Consider the following 26,735-nt stretch of genomic DNA (forward strand, 5'->3'; position numbering starts at 1 on the left):
GTGTATGTGTTTGCTTTCCTTTTATTTCCTCTTAAAGGAACAAACTGTTCTGACATCAGCCATTACAAGCCCATTAAGTGACTGGAGGGCAGGCAGAAACTTTTTATTTTAGAGTAAACAATTGGTAGGATGATGAAGCAGAAGCTGGCCCACACTCCGTCCTTTGCTGTTATGCCGTCTTACTCACTGAGGCTGTGGCAGCGCAAAAAGAAACACAAATATTTTAGCAACCTGCTGAATTTGTTTTGCGCTTGGCTACAACTTGCTGACATTTTTAATGTCTTGTGTGAGAAATTGATGGCATGCAGTACCATGTGCTTCGTTGAATGGTAATACTGTTCTTTGACTGAATGTAGCTAATTTGTTATCTGAGTCATAACGTCAGCCTCCAGGGGTTAGCTTTACAGACGCGTAGGAATCTAAAGAAAATTAATTTGAGGGATAAAGTAACTTGTCACTGCAGTTAACAAAGCACCAGTATATTGGTTTCAAGTTTCTTTCAGACGATTTATAGTAGAAAGCTTGACACAGCCCTAGCTATAATGTCGAATTACAAAAATCTTAGTTTCACAGGCTCTTACAAAGTGAACATGAAAGGGTGGCCTGGCCAGGATAGCATCCCCTGTGGGTTTTAGAGCTGAGCAGAATGCGTCAGAGAGATGAGGGCTGTGCGGGTTCCAGTTCCTTGCTTAACCAAAGTAGAAAGGATGCTCTGATACTGAAGAGATAATGCAGTGTATAAACTGATGTCGCTTCCGTCTCCATTGAAGTAGTCAATTTGTGTTGAAGTCATTTGTCTCCCTTTTTTTAATTTACTTGTTTTTCTCCCCCTCCCTAGGAAACCTTCATTTTTCGCTAGGGAAAAGGGGCTGGGTTTTTAGTAAATGTCACGTGTACGACTGCAGTGCACGTGGTCTAAGCACTTAAATTGACCTGGGCCTGAGGTTTGTAAACTGGGGCTGGAGGTGAGGAGCAGCCAGAGCAAGGCCCGGCCAGCTGGAGCTAGTGGGACGCTGAGGAGTGGGACAAGACCCCTAGAGAGACCCCTAAGGCCCGGGCTATGCAGAGCTCCTGGCATGCAGCATTTACACATCCATGGCCGTTTTCAGAACTGCTCTTACCCTTTACCACAGTCAATGCAGCTAGTTTTGGTCTCCTTTGTGATTTACCTTTATCATCTTAAGGAGTAGCAACGTTAAAAGAATGCAAACCCCCAAACTTCACGGTTTCTCTTCTTGATTTTCACAAAAGCTTAGGGAAGTGAAAAGGCAGACCTAGCTTTAGGAAAGCATCCTGGTGTGTATATACGTACTTGGGGGTTTCAGCAGAAAGGGAAAAGAGGTTACTGAATTATGCTTAAAAATAGAATGACATTTAAAACTCCATGTGTTCTATACAGATAGTATTTGCAATTAATGTGCATTATCAGGAGGTGGCCAGACTGTGGGACTGAATTTTGTGCAAGGCCAGGTTTTTAGTTCACCGGTGTCAGTTAGTAATCCAGTCTGTTCCTTGCCACTTGAACAAAAAGTTGGAGGAAAAATAAAGTATAAATATCTGTTATATTTGGAGTTTTAAATCTTGATCCTATGAGATGAGTGTTTGGCACAGAGTATCGTGCTGGTAGATCCTACCTGTCTTCAACGTCAAGGAGTGCTGTTTTACTGAAGGAGTCCAACAGGATTAATGAGGTCTTTTAGGTAACTGTCCCCCACAATACCACCTAGAATCTCAAACAGGTGTTTTAAGCGTGACCTGATGCTTATGTACTGTGGGTTTCTCTTTGACCAAAACTTTTTTCTTGGGCTATCTTGGATTTCTGGTTGAGCTTAAGGTGCAGCTGAGGAGGTGGCTGTGTCAGATCAGTTCTAGATGGCAAAAAAGAGAAGCACAGAGGTGAAATAATGAGTGCTGTTCACTGTGTTGCAGGAGACATGGACTCTTTGTCATGCTATAAGCTGACTTTTTGAGTGGTAACCTCAAAGGAACTCAGAACTGAGGCTTTATTCTAAATTGATATCAAAATTTTTCATAAAGCTTATTAAATCTAAACTGCTGTGAGACCCCATTTCTTACCAGTGTGACTTCTCCTGTCTCAGCTGAGCCTTCCTTATTCATATCTGTAACATTAAAACAAACACTTGGTCATTTGTTCCGGTACACCAATAGCCCACATATCTGAGGGTAGGTACGTTAGAGATGGCATCAGTTTCAGATGTGCATGGTGGGCAAGAAAGAAGGAATTTTGAGGTCCTTCACCTCATCTGGTCATATTCTGGGACTTTTATTAAAAAAAAAAAAAATCTGGATTTGTAAGTAAAATGTTACTGGAGAACAGGCTCAACTGCTGCTCTTTGGAGCATGTAATCTTCTAAGTGGTGCCTTTTAATCATAATCTCACTTTTCTTCAGCTTGTGTATATCTTTTCCTCCTTCATGACTTCAGGAAGTGGAACACCTACAAGTTTCAATCTGGTCTTGTTATGGCTTCATCTTAGCGAAGGGACCTGGTGTTCGTGGTTTTGAACATCATGGTGGGGCATGCCTTGTTGGAGTAAAGGGCTTGGGGCAATCAGTGCCAGCTGTCACTGAGAGGTTTTGCGAACAAACAGCCAGGGCGGTAGTGGGCTGTGGGTTGCCTTGAAGCAAATCTCCGGGCTGGGCTGTCAAGAGGTTCATGGAGTCTTGAAGGCCTTTTGGAGACTGATCTGGGCTGCAACTGTCAGACTGGAAGTATTGACCTGCACTGCAGGTGTCATGGAAGCATTAGAATGAGCCCAGAGGAGGAGGGCCGCAAAGGTGATCAGAGGCCTGGAGCACCTCTCCTATAACGACAGGCTGAGGGAGCTGGGGTTGTTCAGCCTGGAGAAGAGAAGGCTCTGGGGAGACCTTATAGCGGCCTTCCAGTGCCTAAAGGGGGGCTGCAGGAAAGCTGGGGAGGGACCCTGTCAGGGGGTGTAGGGATAGGACAAGGGGGAGTGGCTTTAAACTGAAAGAGTGTAGGTTTAAGTTAGGTATAAGGAGGAAACTCTTTACTCTGAGGGTAGTGAGGTGCTGGCTCAGGCTGCCCAGAGCAGCTGTGGATGCCCCTTCCCTGGAAGTGCTCACGGCCAGGCTGGATGGGGCTCTGGGCAGCCTGGTCTGGTGGGAGGTGTCCCTGCACGTGGCAGGGGGGTTGGAACTGGGTGGTCCTTATGGTCCCTTCCAACCCAAACCATCCTGTGATTCTGACTGCGTTTGCCCACTGCCTGCCTTGGCTGGGGTCCACTGCATGAGTTTGGAGGTTAAAGCCTGTGACAGGCTGCACACATCCAGTTCTTTTCCTTGTTGGCTGCAGCAAGCAAGCCTGAAAATTCATGGTGTGTGAACTTCCTTTGCCTGGCCTGTTGTCAGCAGGTAATTCACTGCTGTTTAAGTGCAGGTGATGAGGCATTGTCTGGCCTGTAGCACTCACTGCTCCGTGTAGCTTACCTGAGAAGTGTCCTGCGGCATGGCCAGAGCTATGCTGGAGGTGACAGCCTGATTTAGTGGCACAGGCCGTGTAAAACTATACCTGACTTCCAAATGGCTTTTTTAAAAACAATATGGAAGGCGATTTTCTCTCTGCTGAGCTGGAGGCCACTGTTCCTCGTGTTTCCTGTGCACCTGTAGGTGCTCTCCCATCTTTCTTCCAGTTCCAGCTGTTGGCTGGCCCCCGGTGGTGCCATTCCACATTGCTTCAGGACATGTGAGATCAGTGATCTCCTTCCTGAAGGAGGCTATTACCTGCGTGAGGAAGGACCTCAGCAGCTTTTACAGTAATGCATCTGGGTGAAGAAGTGTTGACAAAGTCTGTAGATTAGAAGCCCATGGTTTCATAGGCTGCTGCTCTTCACCGAGAAGCCTGTGATTTTGGTAAGTAGTTGTCCTCCCCAGTGCTGAGATGCTGTGGTTGCTGTCAAGGCTGAAACACTTGTGTGACTCTACAAGTACCAAAGTTTGGTATAGGTTTCTACAGCTTTATTGACAGGTTGGGTTTTAAAAAAATACAACACCTCTGCCATTGAGTCTGAGCAGTGTTTAATATGACCTGTTTTGAACAAGCTAAGATTAAGAAGAATGCATTTTCACTCATGGCTTTCTTATTTTCTCTCTTCAGATGAACACAATGATGTACAGAAAAAGACGTTTACAAAATGGATAAATGCTCGGTTTTCAAAGGTAACGTTAGTTTGAAAAATACTTCTTTATTCTTCGTGATGTATTGCCTAGAACAATATTGGTTAAGTAGGCTTTGCTCTTACTTTTGTAGAATACTCCTAGTAAAATGTGTCAAAATGCCTAATGAAAGCATACCTCTCTAAACAAAATAATATATATTCCTTCTATCTTTCCACACGCACATAAGTGTTTGTCGCAACATAGAAATACTATGCACCTGATTTAAAAACTCAAAATGAAAGATCTATTTGTTAATATTTTCAAATACGCAGATATCTGCATGGTAGTGTCTGGTTTTTAGTCCTCCTACTTTAAGCAGTTTATTTTTGCACAAGTGCATTAAAGTAGATTCTGAACCCTAGTCACCATGTTTACTTTGTGCTGCTGAGTCAGCTTTACTCATCTGAAAACACTCTGCTCACCTCCAGTTGAGGCCACTTGGTATTGCTACTTTGAGTCTTGACTGTGAAATCTTGTATAGTTGCTTGCTCATTTTGATTTTTCCTTGGCTCTCATGCTGTACATTTCTTCTTTTAATTCTCTTTATTGACTTGAGACTTACCGAGGTTCTTGTTCTATGATTTGGGAAGAGAAAGGAAGTGGTGGTTGCTTTGGGATGCTATTTAAAGCCTGCTTTTTAATGCTATGCTGCTGATAGTGAAAAATGACACATTGCCCAGGCATGCTGTGACTGTGGGAAGGTTCTCTCGTTTATAGTTTGAATGTGTAAATGAACCTGGGCTATGATCAGTTTTTTTCTTTTTTTTTTCTTCTAGCCAGTATGGTGCTGAAAGTGATCACCAGTCAAACTACTGGTGATCCCACTTTGATGAAAAGGGCTGTGCATGTGGAATACTGAAAGTTGGTGCAAGTGTAGTAGGAATGCTGGTGCCCTTTAAATAAAGCAATGTGACAGTGCTATGGCAATGAGTGGCTTCCTCTGGAGCATTGCCCTTCTGAAGTTCTTGGTCAGCAGAAAAAAAGTTTTACCTTCCTTCCCTTCCTGTGCAATAGGACACTGGGCAATGCAAGGCTTGTGGCCTTGGTTGATTCATTTTTGGCCTAGCTTTGTTTTGACTGAAAGCTGATATCCTGCACCCTTAATTCAAGGCATGCTTGGCTAGTTTCCTCTTTAGGGGAGCGGTGCGTATGTGTAACTAGTTGCTTCTATTCTGCCTTTGCTGCTGAAAAAGAAGAACAGTCCTCTGGCAGCAGGGTTAGGCAGGGCAGGATCATGTAAGGACTGAAAACTTGGTGAGAAAGGAAGGCTTATTTTTAGAGACCTACCATGGCTTAAAGATGGCACGAACACGGAAATGGTAGTGATACTGAGAATGTGTTATGAGGCTTGTTTGTACGTGTTATGGACATGATTTGTAATGAAATACATACAATTGTTTTCAGCCTTTATACCTGTATATCCATAGAAGTATTTTATGCAATGGCTTCTCCTTTTATGCCATGTATTTGCACAGATCCTGCTTAGTCCCTGGAATTCCCTGCCTAGAGGGTGTGGACAGATGTTGAATTTGAAATAACTTGGTGACTTCATGGACCATTAAAGTACCTGAAGTTATGAAAGCTATGTTAATAATTGAAGAGAATTATATTAAAGGACATACTACTGACTACTGCATATCTAATTCAAACTTGAGCATGCCTATATTTCCATGTTAAGATCAAGATATATGAAGATTCATGAACTGGGAAGTTCGAATTGCAAAGAAATTCCTGGTGCTAAGCAGAAATCTCCATGTGCAAGAAAATCTAGTTTCAACTGTGCTTTGAAAATGTACAGAGATGGATTAACGTTACTGAAGATTTGGCATTTACCAAGTTGTTAAAAATTCCTTTTTTTTTGTGAACTAGATTGAGTTGCTTGGTAGGACTGAGATGTTTTAGAAGTTAGGTGAATGTTTCTGACTTCTCTAGCAGAAAATGAGAGAGAAACTGGGGAATTTTGTATGGAACCGTAAATTTTACTCTAAGAATTTCAACTGTCCTTCCATATTAACTCTTACAGTACTCTTCATTTAGATGCATAAGTGCAAAGCATAAACAACTGAGGCTCTATAACCTGTTTTTGCAATTTTAGGATTTTTGTATGCTATTGCACAATGTACTCAAAATTATTTAACTTAATTGATTTAAACCAAGTCAGTGTAGATTTAGAAAGGATCTAGGAAGAGAGCAGTGTCTTCCTGTTCTTGCATCAGAGAATAGGTAGATGACAGATACACAGCAAGGCTTGAGTGTGCTGGGAGGTGCCAATGTCTGCTTTGGGCTGCTATTCAGCGAGATAAAAGTTCTTGCTCTATTTTAGAGTACAGTAAATTGTTTTTGTGCCCTTCATATAAACTTTAAATTCAACTTACTTGCACTTATTTTTGAAGTGTAGGCACAAGTACTTTTAAAGTGGATTGAGACTTAAGGTCAATAAATGCACTCAACAAAGCTTCAGTGCTTACTACAGAAATCTTCACCTCAGCAGAGCAGTATGTACTACAACTCATGAGCCTATGATGGTTATGGAGCAAGGATATTTTGGTAAAGTGAATCTAGCTGTTTTGTAGATTGTAGCTACTATAAAATTGTTGGCTAAATAATCTATTGTATCACACTTTAACCAGTAGGGAAGTTGACATTGAAACAAACACTATCACGGAACACTTCAGCATAACTCTTTATCTTGAGCCACATGTGGTGTTTTTCCTTGAATGCTTTTTCCATTGCTCTGTCCACTGTAATTTTAGGAGTCGTGTTTAGCTGTTTCTTTGTGTATAGCCCACTAATTAATGCATCGAATTGTATGGATAATTATTATGTTTGAAGACCATATGTTAAATCTGTATTTTCTATATCTTTGACACTCCTGTGTCACCTCTTGTGTTAGTTTGATTTTATTTTTGTCTGTGTATTTATGGCTGGACATTGAAAAAAGGCTGTTCATGTTCTAAAATCAAGAGGTCAAAAATGGGTGAAAAAAGTGCTAAATTTAATGTTCCTTACCTGTATGCTTTACTGAACTTTTTGGAAGTGAAAAGAATCTTGTACTGCTTCTTCTGCTGAACTTTGTTATTCAGAATGGATTATCCTCGGTTATCTATTACTCAATTATCTAGTATTTTTTTCTGCTCGCCGAGTGTATGGCCACAAACATTCACTTAGTATACACTACATTACTAAACCATGACATGAAGCTAAAGGAAGCATCTTTCTCAGTTTCCTTTATACAGTGATTTTAAGGTTTACTAGTTTGTAGATTTTAATAGATATATTTTCAGAGCACCCTTCTGCAATGCACGAGACTGCCTTGTGTATTTACAGCCATTGCAAATAAAGGTAAATATCACTAGTTACTAATTTTCAGTACCCAATCAAACTTTGATTAGCTTATCCAGAGGGTTTGATATTTATAGAAATATCTTCAGACAATCTAGAGCTCCTCAGATGGTTAATCTTTTCTGCGAACCCAAGCAAACCATCTAAAATACATAATAGGTTTTCAGATGGAGCTTGATCAGCCTAGAGAAGGGATTTCAGGACGATGATGCTTGTGTTATCAAGGACTGGGCTTAATGGCCTAGGGAGGTCTCAGTTTTGCATATGGTTACTGATTACTTATAAAATTACGTTTTAAGTTATTCTGTTTAGCATTACAGAGGGACTCTTGGCGAAAAGTAGTTTGAGTCCAGTTTCACAGGATAGCTTTCTGCTCCATTAACCACAGTGCCAGTCTTTTTCCTTCTTGCAGTGTTTTCCTGCACTTAATACGTGCTTCTTAACCTCTACCACAGGGTGGATTAAGGTAGGACTGCCAGATAGCTCTTCTGCACAGTGCTTCTTGCTTGATCAGGTCCAGTCTGTGTACAGTATAAGTTGGGTACTCCAGGAGAAGGTACAGGAATTTTTTCATAATGTGTATGCATACGGTATTTGTTATACATAAATAACAAGAGTGAACACAGATCTGATCTTGCAATCAACCCCAATTTTGACTTTTTCAAACGAAGTAATTCAAACAAAGTAACTTCAATCTCAGTCTATTTGCATGGCACATCAGCAGGAGTGAATCATACAGATGTGTGGCACTTCAGCTGACAAATAGCATAGTGGTAGGGTACTTGCATTTTCAGTCTGGACAAGTCTGTGAGGCTTCTAGGAGATATAGGCATGATGAAATATTCAGGAGTCTCGTGTCCCACTTCAGACACTGCAAGTACAGATTTTCCTGCCCTGTGTTTTTTTTTTTTTTTTTTTTTTTTTTTTTTTTTTTTACAGCTCCTCCTTCCCGTGACCCTGTTTTCTCTTCACTTACAATTACAACCTCTTGTGTCAGAGAGCTTGACTGCCCAGCAAACCCTTGGTTTTCAGTCACCCTGCCTATTTTGTTCCCTCTTTGTTGCTAAGTTGTTTGCGCAGCGAGACACAGGTTTGCCTGTCAAAACTGCAGACCTGGTCTGTCTGTCCTTCCTTTTCCCCTTCTTCCACTCTACATCTCCTCACCATGCCAGCCCTTACAGGATTTGGTCCTTGTGTGATCAGTAATATTTTTGCATCTTCTTGTGTAAGCAGTCCTAGTCTTGTCGTCTTTATGTCCTGGCAGGAGACAGTCTCTGCTGGCTTTTGTGCTTTCACTTTCCAAGTCTGCTTTCAGATGGGTTACTTTCCTCTTCCGCTGTTCCTGAACTTGGCAGGTAAGACCCAGAGTCAGCACAAGAAACATGATGCCCTATCTCTTAATTTAGATCTGTGGAGTCAGATCTGTCACAGCCTGTCAGAGCTTCATGCTGTCACTCTAGAGGAAGCTCACAGATCCAGCATGGGCAAACAGAGACTTTCCTTTTCCCCAGGGAATCCTATCTTCATTGCATTTGGGAAGTTTTCCCACAGGGACGGCAAAAACACTTGATTGTTAAGAAAGTCGTGCTTGCTGAGAGAACATTAAACCCCTGGAGATGTTTATGGTATTCAGTGAAAAGGACACAGGATTTATTTATTTATTTTCAGTAGGCATTGGTGCAGATGAATGTTGAATTCTCAGTTGAATGGGAGCCAGCTGGGGGCATTGTTCCAAGGTGTCAGGAGCTTCAAAATGCTTGGGTGCCTGAGAGCTGTCTCTCCTTCCATTTTTGTCGTGTACTTCCCTCTCTTTCCTAACCAAGCTCTCAATTTTCTTGTTCTTGTATACTGCAGCCTTCTATTGTCTTGCAGCTGCAGCATTCCTGTTGTGTGTATTTCTGTGATCCTGTGCTTCTGCCCTGACATCTTCACTGGCCAGTGGTGGCAGCACTGGCAGGGCTTGGAGCTCGACTTGCTAACATGCCACATCACCCAGCCTTAAAGCACCTTAAGCTCTCTCCTGCTCTATGATTTTTCCAGAATTTAGGGTTAAAGACCAAAGAGGCAGAGGTGCAGCATAGGAGCAGACTGCATCCTCCAGGGCTGAGCTCTGGTGAAGCTGGCTAGAAGTCAAATATTTGGTGTGGGGCTCCTGTGCATTTCTTTTCGTGCGCCCTTACATGTTCTCTCCTCTAGTGGGACACAAAATAAAGAAGAGAAGTCAGGGCAGAGGACAAACTGGTGTGCCTGTACTTGGAATGCTTTGCAATGTGATGGCTTTAAAGGTGTCTTTAAAATTTAAACATTCCCTCCTGCATTACACTAGGAATTAATTCTAGTGATAAATGCAAAGTCTTGTTTAACTTGCTGAGCAGTGTGCTCTATAGATCTCTTCCAAAAATTTTGCATCTTAATATTCTTCTTCCCTCTAAGGGTTGTTTTACCATATAATAAATGTCTGACCCCATACTTGTGAAGACATTTTGCTGCTCCACTGCTGCAAATGTGATAAATCTTTTTAAAGACAAAAGCATGCCTATTCAGGGTAATTAATTTCACATGACTTGGGATACCTGAAGCTGAAGACATTTTGGCTGGGATTTTTTTGGTCATTACATAGTTAAGAATTACATAGTTAAATGTGTTAATCATGCAAGAATAGAGATCAAAAAGATTGATTAGGCAATTTTACCTGTCCAAGGAGACACCACCTAAGGTGGTCTGTAGTTCTTTTCCCAGTTCAGTTTCTGTGGTACAAGCAAGGAAGTAATTGCTTCTTTGCAAAACATGATACAGTCTACTTGTTCTTGCCGTTTTCTACTGCTGAATTAAACTGTAAGTTATAACCTCATTTAAAAAAGTAGCCAAAGCTTACTTAAAAAAAAAAAAAAAAAGGCATCAGCCTGAGAAACCACCTGGATGGAAAAGAACCAGTGTTTGTGTGAACTGACTAAAGTTCACACAAGCCTTGAAATGTTTCCCTTTAGTTCACTTTTTGTTTCTTAACTGGATTACTTAGTGCCTCCTCTGGGAACAGGTCAAATAGGATGTGAATTAACCAAGATGCAGGAAAATAAATATTTTCTCTTCTAATAGGTTATGAGATATGGTAAGAATGATGAATTTATATCATAATGGCAATAATACAAAGCAGTTCCTGGTCTCTCCTGGATTTAGATACAGCATGAGAATTGCCAGTTTTTTGCCTTCCTCTTAACTGCTGTTGGCCTCTGCTCTAAGAACAACCTGCAGACAGCTTCTCCCTTGCTGGACTTCAAAGCTTGCAATAGTGATACGGACTGCAATCACTGCTGGTTTTGGTTAGTGCTCTGGACTTGAATTTAGAGGTTGATTCATGATCTCAGTTGGTTACCCTCCCAGCTGTTGGAGTGTTCATGTCTGTCAGTTCTTCTCAGCCACTGTCTGAATTCTCAGCACAGCTGAATTCACTACACTGAAGCAAAGCCCTTCCTGTAACTGCTAGTTGCTAACGAGAACAGTAGTCAGCCTGGTCAGCAGGACTTTCTTCTTTTTTTTTAGGAACCAATTTGCAATGCTGAAGATTAGCTGGCTCTTAGAAACAAACAAACAACAAACCCCCTAAGAAATAGCCACTGTTAGTAATGATATGTAATGAAGCTTAATTGCAAGCTGAGATTAGTTCTGTTACATTAAACACCTAGTAATGTAAGGCCATGTAACTGCATTTACAGTAACATTGGGGCAGGTGACGAGGGGGAGGGAAATACCCACAGAGTTTCTGATGACTTGTTTGTTTTGCTGGCTTGGTATGTCTAATATGTTTTGCCTCTTTCTGTCATGTTGTCAATCGAGTATTTCAGGTGTACTGTGATTTTTTTTCATCTTTTTCAGCTTTGGAGTTCTGTAAACTTCTGTCTATCACTTGGTAGAATTAAACTCTCTACTGTAGCTCAATGACAGGTCTTTTCTTCCTGTTAGTCTGGAGCTTTAAATAGCTATTTAGTTGTTTATTATTATTTTTTTAAGCACTGGTAGTGATATTTAATTCTGTCTGTAAGGTGTGCTTTTCCTATGGCTAACTTATTTTTTACTTGAATCTATAGTCTTGATACTAGTGTTGTGTGCTGATTCCACAACTGCTCAGGCATATCGAGCCAAGAAATAGTAAAGGCAGTAGTAGAACATACTCAAAGTACATCTGCCAGCTCACAGAACAGCGAGCATTGTCTGCTGTTCTGCAACTCCTCCATGTCAATGGAAGGAGAATGGAAAAAGTGTCACATTTTTAAATAAAAATACTTCTGTAAACAGTGATTATGGTCTTAAATTAGAAATTGGCAAGATTTATCATTTCTTATTTGTTGACGTAGTTGTTTACTTTTTGCAATGACCTTTTTGCTTTCAGAATTGTTTCCCACATTGAGTTCCCATGTACTGGTCTCATGATGTGGCAGCACTTGACATGTTTCTTAGTCTGTGTTGGTCATGATAAAGTGTAGCTCTTACTCCTTGCGTAGTTTGTAACTGAGTTTAAACTGAGTAGGTGATTACTATGAATTCTCCGGGAATGTTCTTGAACTTGACAAATGGCTCATGTTTTTGTTTAAGTGCCAAACCTGGTCAGTATTTCACCTTTTTCCTCAGAAAGGGGAAGAGTCTTTGCAGTTCTACTACTATTTTGACGTATTTACTAAGCATTTTATTAGACATTAAAAACACTCATCTGTCGCTTTTGTTTTTTAAACCAAAACTGTTCTGTCCCTATATAAGCATCATTGAAATATCAGAAGAATCTGGTGGAAAATCAGGATGTCCTGTGTCCTATATACTTTCAGGGTGTTCTGGTGTTTCTGAGGTGGCAGATGATCTGTACAGTGACTGCTCTGAGTAACAAGAACTCATTTTCTTGCAGTGGCTAGGGAAGATCATACATACACTTGTACAATATGCATTACTTCCCAGGTGACCATCAGCATGCATCACTGGAACTGAGAGGACCTTTCATCCTGATTTCCATCTTGCCACTAAGAGGTCTGAATCAGTGTCATGCAATAAGATTTGAAAACGGGTTGGCTTATCTTTTACTCCTGAATATCTTTGGCACTCATTTACTGAAAAAGGATTCCAATAACATACCTTCTTTAATTATTTTAAAGAATGTGTAAAGTCTCTGCTGCAAGTAACTGATGACATAAGAAAAAAACTGCATGTTCCTAGTTAAACAGCTAAGGAGACGTTGAGACTTTCTTTACAGTTAATAGCTAACTTTGCATATAATCTCATGTCCAAGAACAATATGCAAAAGCATAAATAGTTGTGATGAAAACTTACATTACAAAAACACAAAACAAAACACAAAATGAGCCTATGTCTTACTGAGAATCTGCGACTCCCTTTAATTCACTGTAACTTGACTCAAAACTCAATTTGATACACTTACTCTTTAGTAATAAAGAGAAAGTTGAGAATGTTCTACTGTAAAACAGAAAAAAAGTATTCAAGGAAGATTGCCTTGCAGCTGTGTATGGTTTTAGTGCAACAAACTGTGAATGTTTATGGCTGATCTTTGTAGAGGCAATAGTATTGGATGACTCTGTAAAAATAATAATAATAAAAAAAAAAAATAAAAAATTTGATCCAGATTTTGCTTGTAGCTTCCTTTATTTCCTGGGAATGTTTTCTGGCAAACAGGAGGAGTGATTTCTGCAGTCATATTGGCTGGCCTAGACTAGCTTTCTTTGTATCTCCCTTGCACAGCAAGTAACGCTAGATGCGTGCAAGGAAGTGTGAGTCATGGTCTTAAACCCGATCCAGGTTGAGAGGCTGAAAGACGGCCAGTGGGTATGTGAGGGCTGCTGCCGTGAGGAAGGGGTTGCTGCATTGAGTGCTTCTCCCCAGGTGGGGAGGTGCTCTTACTGGAACGTGCAAAGCTGAAGCCTGTGCTGACTGGTTTCACCACTGACGCTCTGGTCTCCAGCTCAGAGGTCAATGAGCAGAGGTAGCTGCTGCCTGAGGCATAGAATCATTTAGGTTGGAAAAAACCTTTAAGATCATCAAGTCCAACCATTACCTAACGTAACCACCATGTCCCTAAGCGCCGCATCCACGTGTCTCTTAAATACCTCCAGGGATGGTGACTCCATCGCTTCCCTGGGCAGCCTGTTCCAATGCCTAATCGCCCTTCCTGAGAAGAAATTATTCCTGATACCCAGTCGAAACCTCCCCTGCACAAATTGAAGATGTTTACTCGAGTCTTATCACTTGTCACCTGAGAAAAGAGACCAACACCCAGGTTGCTGCAACCTCCCTTCAGGTAGCTGAAGAGAGCAATGAGGTTCCCACCCCAACCTCCTTTTCTCCGGATTTTATGAGTAAATATAAAACGTGGTTTTGCTTTATTTATTTATTTTTCTTGCTGTGGATACCTAGCAGGATTTCTTTGAGTCCCCTTTGCCTTGTTAGGGCAAGGGCTGGCACCAAAAGCACTACCAAAACTCAATGTAAGGGAGTGGGCCGGTTCTGATCCTTGTTTATTAATCCTGTGGTGGATAACTTGTCACACCAAGGTTACAGCAAGGTTAGACCTGTCCATAGATTACCTGCAGTCTCTACTTCTTTATTTCTTTTGCTTTCCTTCCTCTTGCTCTGCCTTACTTTCTCTTCCCTCTTTCTCTTTTCCTTTATGCCAATCCCTGTTAAATGAATCAGCTCCTGTCCTGCTGCCAGTTTAAAGCATTTGGGAACCACTGGGGCCTTTTCTTAAGTCTGTTAATTATGTTCTTTTGTCTGCCTTAGAAGCCCTTGTCTCTTTTGTAGAAACTCTGTGCCTGCAGCTTTGCTGGCAAAGCCCTCTCAGGCTGTGAAAGAGGTTTCTGCCAGCTTTTTTTTTTTTTTTTTTTGCTGTCACAGCAAACGTAAGCTAAGCTGAGAAAAACTACCTTCTGTTAACTGATACAAGTGCTTGGTGAGGGGGATGTGAGTGTTTTACACCCTGAACTGGCACAGTTCTCCTGGTACACTGTGTGTCCCTGCCTGTCCTTTATGCTATCTTACTAGTGTAAGCTGGACCCTGTTTTGTCTTTGAGAAAGGACCCATTATCTGCCTTGTGTTTGTACAGTGCTTAGCTCCGTGTAGGCTGGCCCTTAAGCACTTACCAACACAACCGTGACTAGCAATTTGCCCTTGTTTGAGGGCTTAATATGGTTTGTCACTGTCAGTCGTAAAATGCACGAACTTAGATTTCTTCCTTTATTATGCTTGGTGATGGAGCACTGCTCCTCGTGGCCTACTGGCAGAGGATGAACCGCCTTCTGCTTGTGTTGTCTTTAAGTAAAAAGTGACTGAAATACTATAAAAAGGAGATATTTGGATTGGCTTAGCATACCACGGACTACACGGAGAGATGCTTTTTATCTAATTCAGGGGTGTGCGTCTGTATGTTTACATATCTGCACATCCAGACTTTCTCTAGAAGGCCAGATCTCATTCTGGAGGTGCGGAATGGGGCTGTGGGCAGGGACAGAGGGGGAAGTAGCCCACAGCGTGCAGGGCCTTACCCTGCGGGCTGGGAGAAGGCCTCCGCTGGCCCTGCTGCCCGCGCTCCGGTGTCAGCAACACAGCGGCCGGCCCGGCACAGCTGGCAGCAGGGCCCCATGCCGCACCTCGGCCTGGTGCGGGTGGTGCTGCCGGCGGGGGCCCTCCAGTGCCCCGCGGGCTGTGGTGGTATCACACTGCCCGCAGCTCAGCCCCACCCCACCATGCTCTCAGTCCCCCTCTTCAAAGGAACACAGAGGAAATACGATTTGGAAAACAAGGCTGATGGGTTGACAGATGGGCCACTCAACTATTAGTGTCATGGACAAAACACATTCAGCGTAGGGATATTAATATAACTTATTGCCAACTGCTAACAGACTAGAGCAGTGAGAACTAATAGTGAACTAGAACCACCTTCCTGCTACCATCCACCCTCTTCTACCTTCTTCCCCCACCCTGAGCAGGGCAGGAGAATGGGGGCTGCGGTCGTTCCCTCACGGTCCCTCCCTGCCCCTGCTCCCCGCGGGGTCCCTCTCACGGGATGCTGTCCTTCCCCAACTGAGCCTGGATGGGCTGCCCACAGGCAGCAGCTCTTCAAGACCTGCTCCCACATGGCTCCATACCATGGAGTCCATCCCCCAGGAGCAAACTGCTCCAGCACGGGTCCCCCATGGGCGGCAGCTCCCCCCAGACCCCTGCTCCTGCGTGGGCAGTGATGCAGTGCTGCAGTGGAGGTGGTGATGGGCCATGGGGTGGGTGCTACGGCTCGCTCCTTGCCAACTGCAGTCACCTGTACTTGCAGAAGGCTTACCTATGGGCTGAATTCCTTCCCATAGAGAATATTTTGCTAGGCTTAATCCATTAAATAAGTAGGTTTTTAATATTGCAATGTCTGTTTGTTCTGAGGATAGTGGATACTTTAATAATCCAGGAAGGAGTAGGTTAGATTGCAGAAATAATTTAATACCCTTCTGCTGACCCTTTAAATTGACCTAAAGAAGTGGTACTCTGATGGCCATTGGTGAAAAAATCATTCTCATGAGAAAGTGAATCTGTATTATTTCCACTCTCATAGCAGGGGTGCAGTGCATAGGGCTGGAACGAACTGCTACCTGCTAAACGAGTGGCTGAGAGCAGCAGGCTACTCATTTTACTTTCATGGGGGTAAAGGGAGAGGATGGGAGAAGAAGAAAGAAGGATGTATACTTAGCGTCCTTATTACACTGTAGTAAATGGGGCATCTTTCCACTTTTTCAGTAGATCCTTCCCCCCCCCTTCACTTTTGCACCTAAGGCAACAAACTTACTGAGGTTATATAAGTATGGCATCCTCAGTTTTGATGTTTTTCATTTGTGTGTGTTATACATTAATGCATTGCTTTGTGTTTAACAGTCTGTTATATGTAAAGATGCCTGGTTTAGGAGTCATGTGCAGAGCCTGGCTTTATTGCTCTGAGTATGTAGGTAGGGTATTTAAACACTTCTTTGTGGTGATGCAAATCAGATTTCAACTAAAGGTCGCTGTCATCCTGCTCTTGTGGATCACCTCCTCCCATTACACACCATAAACTGTACAAGAGGTTTCCCTGGATATACTCTACTGTATGCCTGTCCTCGTGCTCCAGCCTGCTTTAAAGGTTTGGTTAAGTTGCTATGCAGAAGCAAAGCATCTGAAGCATCTGAGAAGTGCATGCATTAGGGTAAAAGCCTCGTTCCTTCCTGTGCTAGGAAGGCTGTGGCTGAGCTCAGCCAGTGGCAATAGGTGACAGCAGAATGCTATCGCTGGCATGTAGTGAATGCTCCTACTTGGTGTCAGTCTGCCAGCTACATACCTTTCTACAACCTTTACCTAAGTACGTGTAAGCATGTATATACACATTTTTTTGGCAAGACTAAAGTAAATGGAGAACATATTTGTCAGGAAAATTCATTGCAAAACTAATTTAGCTTCAAAAATGGGCTAGTATCTGCATATGTTATCTAAGGGACCTAGTTCTGTGGCCGTTCTTTGTACTATTAGTTTAGGTGGTTTTCACTATGGGTGATCGGGGTGTGTTTCTGTACAGGAGATCGATAGGTGGTTCTGCAGCTATTCAGCTCTGCTCTCATGTGCATAGTTCCAGTAGTACAAACCCAATTAAATTGGACCTTTATGAACTTTTGGCGAAAACAGGTATTTGAAATCCACAGAAAATGGGGCTCAGTGGGGAGTTGAGCTCCTTTGCTTCCTTTTTTTTTTTTTTTTTTTTTTTTGTAATTTATTAGCCAGCATTTGGTAATCAGTAATGGATGTCAGGGCAGGAAGAGATGAATGAAGGTGCAGATCTATATAAACTTATTTGTGTCTTGTCAGGTGGACTTTTGACAGCCTTCTTTCTGAAGAGCAATGTTGTAAAAACAAGGGGATAGTAAAAAAAGGAAATATTAGAGTTTTAGGTACTTCTTAAAAAAATATTATTCTTCTCAACTTGGCCTTTCAAAGGGACAATGAAAGCAGCAGCTTAACTGATCTCCCAGCAATCAGTAGATGAATATTAAAAAGTAATTGTACTTAGCTGCTGACTGCCTGTGTCTTCTTTTTTATTCCCCCCTCCGTCACCTCTAGTCTAAAATTAGAGAATTTGTCCCAACAGATTTTTTTCTGGAAAGCCCTGTTTTCTTCCACCCATAGATTTAGTCAGACCAAAACATTCTTTTGCAAATGATTCATCAAACTTGCTAGGTTCTGTCCTTTGCCATCCTTGCATGTTAAAGCATCTATCCAATGTGGGCTAGGATATGTTTATTTAGTTTCTTAGTCATGGGCTGCTGAAACATAAAAACAGAGGTGGGGAGAAGAAAAAAAAAAAAAAGGAGAAAGAAGGGGTACCTTCGGTACCTTCCTGATCATTGTCACAGTCCCTTAGTTTTTACTTTGTTCAGTAATAAATAACAACAAATTGGAAGATAAAAAGAGAAAAGTGCCTTTTTCAGGGGTGTCCTGCTTACACATTGTTTTTATTACCACTTTTGTTTGTTTGTTCTGCAGAGTGGGATACCCCCAGTCAAGGACATGTTCACAGATCTGAAGGATGGAAGGAAGCTTTTGGACCTTTTGGAAGGTCTGACAGGGAAACCTCTGGTAAGAGAAATGTTACATGAGTTGCATTCCTATCAAAACGAAAGCTGTCATGGGATTTTTCATTGTAAAAATGCTTGTGGTGTGTAATCTGACATGCTGTCTAAAGTTCTAGTGGAATTCCAGGGAGATTGACTCATGGAGGATGGGGTCAGGCAGGAGCTAATTGTGTAATTGTTTCTTTTGAGGGTTAAGATGCTGTTTAGCAAAGCATGTAAAGCCACCGGTGTTACTCACGTAGTATATTTATTTTTTAATAGAGATATTCTAGAGGTCTGTTTCTGGATGATCCAGAAGAGTGGCTTTTAGCTGGATACCTGCAGACTTTTTCTAATATGCTCATAAAAAATATTCCTAAAAAGAAAATCAAAACAAACAAAAAATCAACATGCAGTAGGCAAAACAAATTGCATCTCCATTGGAAAAATCCTTTGTGGTCCTACAGATAGCAAAGGGCTGAAAAACTACTTAAGGCTTGTTCAGGTTTGAGAAAATGCTTGCAGGGCTGAAACCTCTTCCCCTGCTAACATCGGTGCCTTTTCAGTTGGATAGATGAGGCATGATGAAACCTGTGCCATCGCTTGGAACTAAATTCTTGATTTCAGTTTTTATAAAAAAAATCTCAAGTTGATTTATTGCCTTCAATGGGAAATCTTTAGTCATTTAAATTTTTGTAAGCTTGTCTTACTTTTCTGAACAGATGTGTTTCACTAGTTCTTCTAATGATTTGGGGGTCTGATTTGAAATCTATTTAAGAGAACAGGAATTTTTTGGTTTCTGATTTTGTTGATTACTGTGTTCCAAGGTCAGCTCCATGCTCTTGCAGTTTGATCATGTTCTGCTCCAGGAACTAAATTGTGGCAGGTATTGTCAGGAGTTGCAGTATTTTTTTTTTTTTCTTCACGATATTAAAAGGAAGAGAAAGTCAGGAAGTATAACTTCTTCCCAGTGTGCAAAGATTTAGCAGGCTTTCAGTGCCAGAAAAATCAATTGCTGCTTGTTCCCTCTTGGGAGCCAAAAAATTTCAACTACTCTGGCAAACATTCAAAACCCTCAGATTTTCCCCGGGAACTCCCACTTTGCTGTTGTATTGCCAGTACCTAATTCTGCAGATGTTGCGAATACAAACTCTGGACTTGCTTAAGATGAACTGAAGCATACTTTAAATCCAAGACTTGTCCTGTACCTCAGATTGAGGAATATTGTTCTGACCAGTTTTTAATTTGATATTTATTTTGAAATTGTTGTGGGTAATCTTGTTTGGGTTTGTTCCTATTAAAAAATAAAAAAAGACAAATTTCCTATTGTTTACTCACTTATTTTGCTTTGATCAGTCAAGTTTGTTCTGATATAAACAGATTGTACATTTTTATTTCCAGCCTAAAGAACGAGGTTCTACAAGAGTACATGCCTTAAATAATGTCAACCGAGTGCTGCAAGTCTTGCATCAAAACAACGTGAGCATGTTTTTCCACAACTGTTTCTGATATACTCTTTAATTTATTCTTGTTTGTAAATGAGTTCAAAATGCAGAGGATAAAGATTTTGGCACCTAGAGTCAGAACTCAGCAGGAATAGATAAACTGTTCTGAGTTTTCTTTATCCAGTGTAGTGTTTCAGCGTCTGGCAGCTTTGTGAAATCTTAAAATGTTAACTTAATACTAAGATAACTAAACTCTGTTTTGCTAAGATGTGTTCAGTTCCATAAACAAAGCTGACTTGAAACCCTGCTACGCGTAGCTCATGAACATGGCAGGACAAATAGCTAATTTCCAGTGAAGATGCATAACTTGTATGCAAATTGGTGAGGGTATGAGAGGTTGTATGTCTCTGTGTTTCCATGTCCCACTCTCAAAATCCTTGAGGATCTTTCCAGTGACATCTGTCATCCCTGTGCCAAATCCTTCTTGAGTGTTCCTAACTTCGTCCTTTGCTAATTGATCAGGAAAAACAAGCAAACAAAAAGAACCAACCACCGTTCTTTAAGAAAAATTAGAATAATAGTTGTTTATTTTATTTTTTGTTCTTTCTGCCTGGAAACTAGTAGTGATCTTATTTTTCCCCTGGATAACAAATCCTGATAAGCATAGTTATCTATAATTAGAATTTCTATTTGCAAATGTCAAGGCACTGAAATAGTTCAATAACAACATTCTGGCAACGAAATACATCTAACGCAAAAAGGCACCGACATACTTATGTAAACTGCTGATTGAAGAGTGATACAAACATGCTGTATAATGCCTCACTTTCCCCTCCACGTTGGTGGACTAGTGTCGTATTTCTAGGAAGCAGCCGAAGTTTAGTGGTGGGTTGTTTTTCTTCTGTGAGGTACTGTAAATATTGATATATATATATATATATTTTTTTTCTGAGGATAAGTAATGTGTCTTTCCAGCTTGAAATTGATTTATTTTATGAAGATAATAAATGAAATGATATAGAGTTACAATAATTAATTAATTCTTCCTTATGCTGGCAGGATCAGGATTTCTAGAAATAAACAGATGGTCTTAGTTAACTGAAGGTTATTAAGGTCAGGTATATGACTTATGCCTACTGCTTAACTTCATTAGAAAGTGTGTGTGTGTGAGAGAGAAAACACACGACACACAGTCAGCTTCCTTTTATTGGTTGTCTTTGCTCAAGTCTTCGTAGTCCACTCACCACATAATGGGTTGTTGGGTGGCTGCTGAAAACAGCGGCTTAATTCGGAATCATTAAAACACAAAAGTGGGCATGTGGAGTCTTTCACCTATGGTGTAGGTTGCAAGGGGAATACAGTACTTAACAGTAATAATAATGCTTGTGATTAAGAATTCTGTTTTTTGTTACCCATTCCATTCTCAGGAATGTTTCTCTTCTGTTGTAGGTGAAAAAAGCTCTTGTAATGTAATTGCTTTATTTTTGTGCCCCTGCCCTTTAGTCTTGCTTTCTGCTCCTTGTGTTCTACAGTGGTTTACAGTCAGTTGTTTAATGGTGTGCATTGGTGACTTTTTTGACCTGTTTTGACCTGTTTAATTTACAGTTGCCTTTATAAGGTACATGCCCAGCATTTGCAAAGAGGACTACATTAAGATTCTATTCCAGCTGCTGTGAAAATTAGGAGAGGACAACCCACAAATCCAAACTTCCTTAGTGCTTTGAAGTATAATTTGTGGTTCCATGTTAATCTCTGCAACAGAGTTTTGATTTGATTTTTTGCTAATTGAGACAGCTACGGGGAACTGGAAATTGCCTAGATGATATCTGAAAGCAATGAGGTTACGAGCACATTTTGCAAAACTCAAGCTATTCACGACTGTGTGATAAGAGGAGAAATACAGAATGCCATTATGTTCTTATGTACCAGGGGTGCCCTCTAAAACAAAATGAAACTTTGTGTTTGTTCTTGTCTGCTCTAGGCTAAATCCCCTGACAGCCAGAGGAGGGGCGCAGTTACTGTCAGTTACTGTCTCCTGATTGTCCCTGTTGTTGAATTGCCAGCCAGCTCCTTGGTGCAGGATTTGTCAAGATGAACAGTGACAGTCCCAGATACAGTGCTTAGGGTTAGTGCAAGCCAGGAACTGTGTCTTGTAGGCAGTGTGAATAACACTGCTTTGTTCTGGAGCAGGGGTGAGCAAGGGAGAGGAAAACCATAGAGGTGATGCACACGGTGTTGCTTGCCCCTGGGGCTGGAGGTCGGCTCCTGGCTTGTGATACTTGCAAGAATGAGCCCCACTTTCTGCACTGTATGGCAGTGTGTTGCAGTATGTGAACATATACCCCAGGAGGTGTTTCTCTCATCAGCCAAGGCAGCTGTTCCTAGCCCCATTTCTGTAGGCTGTGGTGCTGACTAATGCAGTGTGCTGCTCTTGGCTTCCTCCAAAAACTGGTTCAGAGTTGGTGCCTCTTTCTCTGAAATGTGTGAATGGAGAGTAGGTGCTCGGATTCAGACTCTGAAGTAGCAGTGAGCAAGTGTCTGGGGGTGTACTTTGGGCTTCTCCTGAGTGCTGCATACTTGATGCTGGAGTGGGTAGCCTCTTGTGCCCTCCCATGTACTGACATAATCATCTCCCTGTCTCTCTTTCCATGTTTTTATGTTCATAGCATTCTCAGTTATAATGCCACCGAGTTTAAATGGAGTCCTTTGCATATAGGAAACTTGAATGTTCTATTTTTCCCTTGAATTTTTGGTTTCCTTATATAAACTTGTCCCATTTGGATACTGGTTCATGCAAAGGACAAACCTATTTTTAATTAAGGAGTTAAAGTTTTTTTTTTAGGAGCAGGACTGATTCCTAACATTTATTTTAAAGCTCCTTCAAGTTTGCATGCCTACTGCTCAGTTTTATCTGCTGGTATGTATTGTATATTAGAGGAGGGGATAAAACTCTTCCAAGCGAGCATCTTCATTGGTGCCATCTTTCGGTGTCCTGTTTAAGCAGTTGTCATGACAAGCTGAGATAGAACCAGAGGTGACAGAGTACTGTCTCTTCCTTCCTGATGGTTATTTCAGAACACTTGATAACACATGGCTGGACAGCCAGGGATGTGGGATGGGGTTGCAACTTGGAGCTTTGGTAACACTGTTTGATACAGAGTTGGTCCGACCTCTCCAGGTGGAGCTGGTGAATATCGGAGGAACCGACATCGTTGATGGAAATCACAAGCTGACGCTGGGGTTGCTGTGGAGCATTATCTTGCACTGGCAGGTGAGGAGGCTGCTGTGAGATCTCTTCCTTTCCAGGAATCATGTGCATCTGTTTTCTGGGATTCTCACAAACTTTTCTGGGGTTTTGGCAGCAGAAAATAACTGCTTCTATTCTGGGCTGGTAAATAAAGGCCAGGCCAGTGTTTGGTTTCTGACCTCTGTGTGTTGGCTGCCTCCCACAGTACTCTCATATGTGCTAAGTTGTACTCAGTCACTCAGTTCAGTTCCTAGGGCTATTGCAGAGGCTTTTCAGGCTAAGCATTATGTTTATATTCCTTCCTCAATACTTATGTGCTTGTGTTTGCAGACATTTTTCTACTGTCTTGGTAGCTGTGTTGGATTTGCATCTTTATTTGCTGCTCTGTAGGTTTGTTTCTCAGCCACATAGATTGAATTGCTCCTGGCTTATCCACATACCTGAGAGCTTCACGGAATTTGCTTGGAGGAACTTCAGCAGATGCTTGTACATAGCACATCCAACAACAAACTTCCTGTGTTGGCTGAGCAGTTATTCTGTTCTTGCCAAAAACTTCTACAAAGTCGTATTTTTGGGGTTTGCTTACTAGTGGAACCCTACTACAAGGCAGTGGGAAATACTATAGTCTGTACTGAGTGCCAGCAGCACTGAGGAGTGGGGGGAGGGCTGTAAGGTAGGGGTAACTCATCATTTATTACGTGTGCATTACTGGTTCTTGTAATCAGCAGACTGTAAAGATGGCCTGAAGGCTCCTATTCCTACATTTCATGTAAGGAGTTAGAGCATGACGCCTACCTTTTCACAGAAAAGACCCTTGCCTGATTTGTGAAGTAGCTTGATTCAAAGGTTTTGTAAGCAGGAAAAGATGAGAACGTGTCTGTACAGAGTAGTTGCTGCTGTCTTGCAGGTGAAGGATGTGATGAAGAACATCATGTCAGATTTGCAGCAGACTAACAGTGAGAAGATCCTGCTGAGCTGGGTTCGGCAGTCCTCGAGACCTTACAGTCAAGTCAATGTCCTGAACTTCACGACGAGCTGGGCAGATGGGCTTGCTTTTAATGCTGTCATCCACAGACATAGGTAAGTGACATAGCTCCTCTCAGGCCTGGTGAAGTAAGCAGACTTCTTCCCCTCATGTCTTCATGCTTGTGCATTTGACGGCTTATAGCCTGTTTCAGTAGTTCGCTGCTGTTGTGATAACAATAACAACTCAAAGTTATTGCCAGAACCTTGCAAAGGATGGGACCAAGGCAAAGGTGTAACTGTTCTCACATGCACACTCGCTGGGTGGATTTACAGCCCACTTAAGAATCTACTATATAGAGAGAGTGCTGAATGGGCATCTGCAGGGGAGGGTTGATTACTTCCCTTCCCCTGCACTTTCTTCGTGCTGGCTTCCCTCCCCTGCAAAGGGAAAAAACTCCTCAGTTTGCCATATCCCTTCAGTTGGAAGATACAGAGGCTTCAAAATGAAGGAATGAGAAAGACAGGCTAGGTAGTTCTTAAATTTTGAATACGTGTTACTTGAAAGACTGTGTATTCAGTTCTTTCAGGAGAGCACCTTTTTGCATTCACTGAGTAGAAGAACCAAAAGATAATGGAGTGCTTCAGGTGTCTGTAGTATATTTATTAGTTTGTTCATTATACTTTATAAATAATGTTGTTTAAAGCATCTTTCTGCAGAATCTCTTGTGTTCTTTTTGATTTTGGAGAACTTCTTGGTAGTCTAAAGAAATGTTTGTTACAGACTCTTATGAAACTTGCACATCTGTGTGTGTGAGATCTGCTTCTGGGCAATCGATTCTAGTCTGGTGTATCTTAGATGAAGTCAGCTCATTCTTTTTGCAAGGGTTGGCTGTTCTTTATCATAAATAACCGTTCCAGTGCGGTAATGCTATGATGATAACTTCCTCCTGGCCACCAGGTATCTGTCATGGCAAATACTTTACAAACACCCAAATACTTACACTCAGCAGATATTAAATGGTCACAGAAGCAGTTGTTGACTTGGAGCCTGCTGTTCTCTGGCCTGTGCTGACTGAACTAACAGGCTCTATCACAGGCTTGCTGGCTTCAGCCAGGGTCTGGTCTCACGTACCTGTGCGCCTTCCGGACCTGGCTGGTGTTCAGCCTTCATGAATGATGCATGGGGAACACCTGCACCACACTGAGGGCTCCTGAGTGATCAGAAGGACTGTTCTTCAAAGGCAGAGAAATACTAGCAAAAGTCTCTGGAGTTTACACTGTCAGAAGTATTAACAAGATGTGAGCTGGTGGTTTTCTTAGTGTAATTGTAGTGGCATCGCTCTGCCAGTAAATGGGAAGCTTTGTGAAGGAGAGAGCACAAGCTGTAGTTGCAGATGAGACCTGCTTTCCCCAGGGCACCAAGAAGGGCAGAGGCAGCAAAATCAGTTTCAGGCTGTTTGTTGTCCTTCTGCCCTGTGACTATGTGCTTGGGCTTGGTGGGATCTCAAGTACGTGAGCCCTGCCCTTCCCAGAGCACTGCTATGTGGCAAAAGCCCCTGCTGAAACCTTTGATTAACTGTGCTTTTCTCTGGCTTCGTAAAATTTCTCACAGTTACCTAAATTTGCTGATCTCTCTCAGCCTGTTATTCCCCCATCCTGGGCGCCTAGCAGCTGCCAGTGCTTCAAAACTCAGCTTTGCTGTCCCTGGACACCAGTCCTTTAGCCAATGAAGCACCATTTTCTCCACATCTGAGAAATCTTGAGCTGGCTTTACATTTAGGCTGGATTTGAAAGAAAAGCTATAAGAGGCTTACAAGGAACAAGGGGATTGAGGCAGGATGCCGAATTGGTAGGACAGCAAAGCTATGTAGCTTACCTGGCCTGGTACTGCTCCCCTGCCTAAAGGGTATTGTCAGCTTTGTGGTTTTTACTTAGCTTTGTCCTATGACACTTAATATAGGGGCATTTTTGTGGATCCTCTTAAGAGGTTTACTTAGTAGCTCACTTTTGTCTGTATGTGTCTATGAACTATTGCTAACTGCCTTACCTCTTGGATATAGCTTTGTAACACTGGCAGTACTTAAAATTATATGAGGGAATAGGACGTAACATTTTATTGTGTTGGTCTCTTTCATTCCTAATATTAGCCTAGTTTGAATTGAATTCTGTTCTTTGGTACAGTTTTCTTGCTCGTAGGCCAATACCTAGGTTGCAATTCATTAAAATTTCTGTAACTGTGACAGTGGGCAAGTAGTACATACACGATACACTTACTGCAGTGTGTTTCCCAACTTAAGTCTCTTCTAAAACTTTACGTGAGTCTACGTGGTTATCCTTGTTGCTTTTCTTGCATCAAGGTACAGTATTCCATAAGCTCATATCAGGATCTTTGCATATTTTCCCCTGCCCCAGCCCTTCTTCTGGCTTTTTGCTTCTCAGACCCTGCTGGTTTATGGCCTTCCTGTTTCACAAAGTGTAATGATTGAACAGATGGTAAAAGGATACTCTCAGGTCAATTTACAACTGAATTAAGCTTTAAAGAATTAAAGGCAAGCCCATCTCTTCCTCCCCAAGTTCTATAAAACACAGGATCAATAAGTGTTTCAATGAGAAGCCGCTACTAGAGGGGATTGGAAAGTATTTTAATGGTTTGTAGTTTTACAGCTGTGCTGCTGCAGCACTTGGCTGTTCATGCCCTGTAGGTATAGATACCACGAGGAGGGGGCCCTCTTTGCTGATCCTTTTTCCTACCCCAATAGCTAAGGGCTCTTCCCCCCCCTAGACCTGCTGCTAGGTTTTTGCATGCACAGCTGCACTGAAGACTTGGTTTGTTAAATGCTAATGCAAGATGAAGGGTGCTGGCACTGTCAATCGATCGGCTGCTTAGTCTGATCCACGTCATGACTCTCATGAGTCCTTGTG

At 41.9% G+C, this 26,735-nt stretch overlaps 1 protein-coding gene across 4 annotated transcripts in view; it reads left to right on the plus strand.

Annotated features, from left to right (window-relative positions):
• The window catches only part of UTRN (utrophin), a 344,112-nt gene that overhangs the window by 21,865 nt on the left and 295,512 nt on the right, over nucleotides 1-26,735 (plus strand). For all 4 annotated transcript variants that reach the window (XR_004749455.1, XM_035321865.1, XM_035321866.1 and 1 more), the window contains exons 2-6: nucleotides 4,138-4,199; nucleotides 18,088-18,180; nucleotides 19,557-19,634; nucleotides 22,779-22,871; nucleotides 23,755-23,927. Coding sequence is in view for 3 of the 4 variants with exons in the window: in XM_035321865.1 (XP_035177756.1) it covers nucleotides 4,138-4,199; nucleotides 18,088-18,180; nucleotides 19,557-19,634; nucleotides 22,779-22,871; nucleotides 23,755-23,927 (499 nt within the window). In the remaining variant the exon portion in view is untranslated. The remainder of the gene's footprint in view (nucleotides 1-4,137; nucleotides 4,200-18,087; nucleotides 18,181-19,556; nucleotides 19,635-22,778; nucleotides 22,872-23,754; nucleotides 23,928-26,735) is intronic.

The sequence above is a fragment of the Oxyura jamaicensis genome, chromosome 3 (genome assembly GCF_011077185.1).
Source record: "Oxyura jamaicensis isolate SHBP4307 breed ruddy duck chromosome 3, BPBGC_Ojam_1.0, whole genome shotgun sequence".
NCBI lineage: Eukaryota > Metazoa > Chordata > Aves > Anseriformes > Anatidae > Oxyura > Oxyura jamaicensis.